The sequence below is a fragment of the Orycteropus afer genome, unplaced genomic scaffold (assembly GCF_000298275.1).
Source record: "Orycteropus afer afer isolate SDZICR_OR568_19922 unplaced genomic scaffold, OryAfe1.0 scaffold00016, whole genome shotgun sequence".
In the NCBI taxonomy this organism is placed as follows: Eukaryota; Metazoa; Chordata; class Mammalia; order Tubulidentata; family Orycteropodidae; genus Orycteropus; species Orycteropus afer.
In genome coordinates this window covers 16,729,640-16,737,644 of record NW_006921603.1, presented here as the reverse complement: position 1 = coordinate 16,737,644, position 8,005 = coordinate 16,729,640, and the positions used below count along the sequence as shown (strand labels likewise).

The 8,005-nt window shown below is 42.4% G+C and overlaps 1 protein-coding gene across 1 annotated transcript in view; it reads left to right on the top strand.

Moving 5' to 3' along the window:
• JAK1 (Janus kinase 1) overlaps positions 1-8,005 on the top strand; it is a 78,380-nt gene that overhangs the window by 33,843 nt on the left and 36,532 nt on the right. Inside the window, exons 8-9 of the mRNA XM_042783346.1 lie at positions 4,016-4,139; positions 6,379-6,568. Of these exons, the coding sequence (XP_042639280.1) occupies positions 4,016-4,139; positions 6,379-6,568 (314 nt within the window). The remainder of the gene's footprint in view (positions 1-4,015; positions 4,140-6,378; positions 6,569-8,005) is intronic.

The window sequence follows — 8,005 nt, the reverse complement described above, 5'->3', positions numbered from 1 at the left end:
TAACCTTGATTATATCCCTCCTGAATTTAGAGACCATCTAAAGAATAGATTTGATGCATTGAACACCAGCAACCAAAAACCAGAGGAGTTGTGGGATGACATCAAGAGCATCATCCATGAAGAAAGCAAGTGGTCATTAAAAAGACAGGAAAGGAAGAAAATATCAAAATGGATGTCAGAAGAGATTTTGAAACTTGCCCTTGAATGGAGAGTAGCTACAGCAAATGGAAGAAATGACAAGATAAATGGAAGAAATGACAAGATAAAAAAGCTGAACAGAAAATTTCAAAGAGCAGCTTGAGAAGACAAAGTTACTATAATGAAAGGTGTGGAGAACTGGAGTTAGAAAACCAAAAGGAAAGAACATGCTCAGCATTTCTCGAGCTGAAAGAACTGAGGAAAAAATTTAAGCCTCGAGTTGGAATATTGAAAGATTCTATGGGTGATATAGAAGGAGATCTGGTAGCGTAGTGCCTAAAGCATTTGACTGCTAACCAGAAGGCTGATGGTTCAAACCCACCAGCCACTCCTCGGAAGAAAGATTGGGCAATCTGCTTCTGTAGTGATAGTGATAATGCCTTGGAAACCCAAGGAGAGGTCTCTATGAGTCAGATCTGACTCAACAGCAGTGAGTTTGATTTGGTTTCGTATGGGCAGTATATTGAGTGATGGAGGAAAGATCAAATGAAGATGGAAGGAATACACAGTCACTGTACCAAAAAGAATTGGTCAGTGTTCATCCATTTCAGGAGGTGGCATGTCATCAAGAACCAATGGTGTTGAAAGATGAAGTTGAAGCTGCACTGAAGGAATTGGTGAAGAACAAGGCTCCAGGAGTTGACAGACTACCCATTGATATGTTTCAACAAACAGATGCTGCACTGGAGGCACTCACTAAGCTATGCCAAGAGGTTTGGAAGACAGTTACCTGGCCAACTGACTGGAAGAGATCCATATTTTTTACCCCTTCTAAAGAAAGGTTATCCTACAGAATGTGAAAATTATCAAACAATACCATTAGTATCACACAAAGTAAAATCTTACTGAAAATCATTAAAAAATGGTCACAGCAGTGTATTGACAGAGAACTTCCAGAAATGCAAGCTGGATTCAGACAAGGATGTGGATCAGGGAATATCATAGTTGATGTCAGATAGACCTTGGCTGAAATCAAAGAATGCCAGAAAGATGATTACTTGTGTTTTATTGACTGCAAAGGCATTTGATTGTGTGGATCATAACAAATTGTGGATAACCTTGAGAAGAATGGGAATCCCAGAAGACTTAATAATTGTGCTCGTGAGGAACATGTACATAGAACAGGAGGCTGTTGTTCAAACAGAACAAGGGGATACTTCATGGTTTGAAATCAGGAAGGAAGTGTGTCAGGGTTGTATCCTTTCACCATACATATTCAATCTATATGCTAAGCAAATAATCTGAGAAGCTGGACTATATGAAGAACAACATGGCATGAGGATTGGAGGAGGACTCATTAGCAACCTGCAAAACGCAGATGACACAACTTTGCTTACTGAAAGTGAGAATGACTTGAAGCACTTACTCATGAAGATTGAAGACTACAGTCTGCTATAAGAATTACACCTCCATATAAAGAAAACAGAAATCCTCACAACTGGACCTATAAACAGCATCACAATAAAGGGAGAAAAGATTGAAGTTTTCAAAGACTTCATATCACTTGGTTCTACAATCAACACTGATGGAAGCAGCAGTCAAGACATCAGAAAACGTATTGCATTGGACACATCTGCAAAAGACCCCTTTCAAGTGCTGAAGAGCAAAGATGTCACCTTGAAGACTAAAGTGCGCCTAACCCAAAGCATGGTATTTTCAATCACCTCTTACGCCTGTGAGAGCTGGTCAATGAATAAGGAAGACTGAAGAAGACTCGATGCTTTTGAGTTGTGATGTTGGTGGAGAATGCTGAAAGTAACAAATCTGTCCTGGCAGAAGTGCAGCCGGAATGCTCCTTGGAAGCAAGAATGGACAGACTTCGTCTCACCTACTTTGGCCATGTTGTCAGAAGGAACCATTCTCTGGAGAAAGGATATCATGCTTGGTAAAGTGGAGGGTCAACGAAAAAGGAGAAGGCCCTAAACAAGATGGATTGACACAGTGGCTGCAGTGATGGGCTCAGGTATAGCAGGGATCATGAGACTGGCACAGGACCTGGCAGTGTTCTGTTCTGTTGTACTTTAAGTTGCTGTGAATTGGAGATGACTCAACGGCACCTCACAACAACAGACATATGCACCCTTGAAGCAAAAAGAAACAGCTGCTGTGTTTCTTCTGAGTCTCCTCAGACCAAAATGTGCCTGTGGAAGTATCTCTTCAGCTGCCTTCTACATGATGTAACTTCTGCCTTTATCCCTATCCTAGTTACCTGTAGGACAAGTAGTTTGTTAGTGGTATAGTTTCCCTTTGATTTGCAAGGCTCACAGATTCACAGAGAGACAGAAATACAGTTACAGAGCATAGGGTTAAGAATGATAATAAAACATGCTTTCAGATACCCAAACCATGGTTCTGCTTCAGAGCCCTGGCACGTGCTATTCCCTTGGACTAGAATACCCTTCCTCTAGAACCTACACAGCCCCTGCTTCCTTCAAGTGTCACTTGTCAGTGAAATCTTTCCTGAATACCTTGCATGAAATAATGTCTCTTCCCCCTCCTCACCCTATGCTCCCTGATCCTGTCACTCTGCTTTATTTTTCTTTAGTGACATTTGTCACTCATGGAGTATTACATAAGGAGCTCTGGTGGCATAGTGCCTGAGGCATTTGAATGCTAACCAGAAGGTTGGTGGTTCAAACCCACCAGCTACTCCACAGAAGGAAGATGGGGCAATCTACTTATGTAAAGATTTACCACCTCAGAAACCCAATGTGGGTTGCTGTGAGTCAGAATCAACTCTATGGCAGTGAGTTTGTTTTTCTTTTTTTTTTGGGGGGGTGGCATATTATTTATATTTACGTGTGCCTTTGTTTCTTACCTGATTCCTCACTCCTCAGAATATGAGCATCATAAAGGAGGGGCACTGTCAGTTTTGCTCTGTGCTTTTCCTTGGTACCCATAGCAGGGCCTGGAACATAGTAGGCACTCATTATTTGTGGGATGTTGAAACTCATTGCCCAAGGAGCCTTCTCAGTAAGCAGCATTGAAATAGGAGTAATCTTTGAGGAATCAGTGATGATTTACCAAGTCATCAAGAGGGAACAGGCATCCCAGGCAAGGAATCAGCACGTGCAAAGGCGTGGAGGTATCAGTGATCACAGAGCAATTGGAAAGTACTAATGACTGCCTTTCTAAAACACATTGTCCACATCACTCATCTTTCACCAGCACTTAGTGAGCACTCACTGGGTACTAGTAACCTCACATATTGATTTATTTAACCAGTGATCACTGCCTTCTATGTGCCATGACTGATGCATCCTAGGTATACAATGGAGTGTAAGGCAGGCATATTCCTTACTAGCATCTTTCTAATCCTCTTTAGTTTATTCATTCGACGTATATTGAGCACTGACTGAGCCAGGCATGTTCTGGTTATAGCCCTAAATTCTGGCCCTGTGGCTCTTGTTCTACTTGAGCTGGCTTTGAGTGGTGGGGACGGGTTGGATTCCGGCCACTTTGTCATTTCAAAGTTCTGCTTTGAAATTCATTCAAGCAGCTTCTGCTTACCAGCCTTGGGGAGATTCTTCTGGCTAGAGCTAAAGGCAGCATATCTGGGGAACCTGGGGACAGGCAAGGCTCAGTGACTTGGGCAGCAGGCTGAGCCTTCATCTCGACCTTGGCAATTTGATGTGTCTTGAGGCTCTCTAGTATTTCAGCATGCTTTACACATCATGTGAGAAGAGACTTCAGGAGTGACAGCAGGTAATGGGATAGGGTTGTAAGACTGGAGGTAGCTCAGGGAAGTGGATATTCCAGAAGTTTAGAGTTCCTGTTTGGTGCAAGTTTTTTCTTCCTTCCCTATCTCCCCCTCCAGCACAGAATATGCCATCAACAAACTGCGGCAAGAAGGAAGCGAGGAGGGGATGTATGTGCTGAGGTGGAGCTGCACAGACTTTGACAACATCCTCATGACCGTCACCTGCTTTGAAAAGTCTGAGGTCAGTCAGGACACTGGCTTAGGGCAAGCCATATATGGTCATGGGTGTCCAGTGGGACCTGGTCCAGGAGCTCCTATAGAGAGGACCACCCTGGGGATGGGGTGGTAGAAAGCCTGGGTCTCTGAGAGGATTGCTGACAAGGGTTGGCAAGAGAAACCTACTTCCCAAAAGGAACCTACCTGCTCCCAAGCAGCTAGACCCTATCCTCTTTCCTCCACATGACCCTTTCATCCTCTGGGAAACCCATGGCAGAGATCCACTGTGGCTCTAGAAGATAGAATATAACCAAGAGACCAATTCACATCAAACACTTGGGGAGTAGTGAAGTTATTTAGAGTGGTCCAGTGCCAAGTTGATCACAGACCCAGACTCTGTTTGCAGCATTCTCTGGTACAAACAGTGCCAAGATTGTCTCATCAGCATGGCCTAGCACAGTTTTCCACACACGTGGCTTCAGACATTTTAATGGAAAAATTATTGTCCTGTGTTTTGACAGCAAGTGGAGATGTCTATTAGTAATTCAGATGAAGCTGGAATCCAGGAACAATGTGAGAGAAACCTAAAGGCCAAGATACGAGCCAGAAGTCTTGACATTCCCTCCCTAGACCACAAATGCCTTTGTTACTCATACCATTTTTTTAATATAAGAAATGAAATATTTTAAAAGACCATATATGGCTATAACATTTGATAACGTGGGTATTAACATATGATAAATTTTGCTGTAATAATCATTTCATAAAATTAGTCCATATAAATATATTAGTATTGATTGGATTCAACATGAACTGGGAGAGCTGGGGCAAGGGAAGGGCATGTGAGGTAGATATTAGTGCATTAGCGTACTGTGGCCCTCAGATAGAGGAAGGAAAAGTACTAGAGAACCCATGGGGCCTGGGTTCAGTCAAGAGTGAGAGGAAATGGCAGAATGAACCCAGTGCTACCAAGTGTCTCGGGCGATGTCTCCAGGGGCCATGACCTCCCTGGGGTTGTTCATGTACAGCTGGCACTCGTGGCTGATTACAGGGTGAGTGGTTCAGAACCTTTCATGCTTGTTGCCATGAGAAGATGCGTGACCTCTTTATTCATCAGTCATTGGAGGAAATTTAATCTTCTTCCACCATCACTGGGTGCATGAAATAACCCACCCAAGTCCTGTGCTGTACCAAAAATGTCAGTGAGTCAGTAACATGGCCTGCCTGGTGTCAATTATCTGGTAAAAACATTAGTAATAGATATGATTGCTTCTGGTGTGCACTGTCCAGTTAGTTGCAGTTCACAGTGACTCTGTCGTACAGAGTAGAGCTGCCCCTAGAATTTCCCAGACTAATCTTTTCAGGAGCAGAGCACCAGGTCTTTTCTCCCATGGAGCCACTGGCTAAGTGTGAACCCCTGCTCCCTAGGCTAGTATGAGTGCTTAATTATTGTACCAGGGTAGTATTACTACTGTTTATTTTAGCTTACTAGGCTCTGTGTTAAGCACTTTATCTACATGTACTAGTTTAAGCCTTACAACAGCCCAGTGAAATAGATACTAGTGTCCCCACTGCACAGATGAGGAAGCTGAGGCACCCAGATTTTAGATAACTTGCTCTAGTTTACACAGTAAGTAGGCCTTTCTGGCTCTCATTCTTAGCCCTTGAAATCGTTTCCTTTACACAAAAAGTGCTCATGAAAGAAAACTTCTGCTTACACTTCTCTTCTGTGGCACCTGGAACTGGATCAAAGCAGCTGAACACCACTTTCCACTGTGGTCCTCCTGAAATAAATGTGTTATCCAGAGAGGCTCAGTTTGAGGGATTTCCTAGATAAGTTTTGCTGTAGTAATTATTATTTCATGGATATTAACATTTGCTAATCTTCACAGAGTGCTTACTGAGGTTTCACATGTATTATATCATTCTAGCAGCAATCATATGAAGTTGGTACCTTCACGGTCTTCGTCTCACAGGTCAAAAAACAAGTGATGGTGTTGTGGGAACTGCTGTGTTATGCTGTCTCTCTGGCATTAACTCCCTCATATCAGTGCCTGTTCCTCAGCCCTCTTTTATTATTTATTTGTTAGTTGGTGAGATTATTTATAATTACTATAATTATTATTTTTTAATAATTTTAGATTTACAGAAAAGTTACAGAGATTGTAGAATTTTTCTCTGTCCTTCATTTCCATAATGTTACCGTCTTACATACCTATGGTATATCTTTTTAAACAAATCATTTCTGGTCCTTTTCTGAATAGCAGGTGCTGGGTGGCCAGAAACAGTTCAAGAACTTTCAGATCGAGGTACAGAAGGGCCACTACAGCCTGCACGGCTCAGACCGGAGCTTCCCCAGCCTGGGAGATCTCATGAACCATCTGAAAAAGCAGATCCTGCGCACAGACAACATCAGCTTCGTGCTGAAACGCTGCTGCCAGCCCAAACCTCGAGGTGTGTGTCCCCATGCCAGAGCCAGGCCATAGCCCCTCGGTGATACCCTTTGCCCCTTGCCTTGCTCCAAGGCCCAGCTTAACCAAAAGATACTGGCTAGTTAAAAGAACACACCCCCTTCCCACAGTTTCTAGGTGTGTTTTCATCAAATTTTGTTATGAGTCTATTCCCAGCTCAGTTTCCATCACTCAGGCATCAGTGTTTTCTACAGAAAAGACATACACCCTTTTCAGCATCTCAGTTAAACTGCAGGAAGAGGCATACTTAAAATTTGTAGGAGAAACTTCTTTTTTTCTTCCTTCCTTAAAATGCCTCGAGAGTTCCCGTTATGGTTAATTTATGTGAGAAATGGTCCAGACACATCTTTTGTGAGTCAAAAACGGTACTGTTGTTGTTGTTAAGTGCTGGTAAGACAGTTCCAACTCACAGAGACCCGGAGTACAACAGAATGAAACACTGCCCAGTCCTGCACCATCCTCACAATCCTTGCTATGCTTGAGTCCATAGTTGCAGCCACTGTGTCAATCCATCTCATTGAGGGTCTTCCACTTTTTCTCTGACCCTCCATTTTATCAAGCAGGATATCCTTCTTCAGGGACTGGTCCCTTCTGACAACATGACCAAAATAAGTGAGACAAAGTCTGGCCATTCACACTTCTAAGGAGCATTCCAGCTGCACTTCTTCCAGATTTATTTGTTCTTCTGGCAGTCCATGGTATTTTTAGTATTCTTTGCCAACACCACAATTCAAAGGCATCAGTTCTTCTTGGGTCATCCTTGTTCATTGCCCAGCTTTCCCATGCATATGAGGCATTTGAAAATACCATGGCTTGGGTTAGACATACCTTAGTCTTCAAAGTGATATCTTTGCTCTTCAACACTTTTTAAAGAGGTCTTTTGCAGCAGATTTGGCCAGTGCAATACAACATCCTATTTCTTAACCACTGCTTCCATGAGTGTTGATTGTGGATCCAAGTAAAATGAAATCCTTAACAATATCAACATTTTATTCATTGATCATGATGTTGGTTATTGGTTCAGTTGTAAGGATTTTCATTTTCTTTATGTTGAGGTGTAATCTGTACTGAAAGCTGTTGTCTTTGATTTTCATCAGTAAGCATTTCACGTCATCTTCACTTTCAACAAGGAAGGTTGTGTCATCTGCCTGTTGCAGGTTGTTAATGAGTCTTGCTCCAATCCTAATGGTGTATTCTTCTTCATATAGTCCAGTTTCTCAGACTATTTTGCTCAGCATACAGATTGAATAAATATGGTGAAAGGTTACAATGCTGATGCACAACCTCCTGAGTTTAAACCATGCAATATTTCCTTGTTCTGTTTGAGCGACAGCCTCTTAGTCTATGTGTAGGTTCCCCATGAGCACAATTAAGTGTTCTCAATTCCCATTCTTTGCAATGTTATCCATAATTTTTTTTT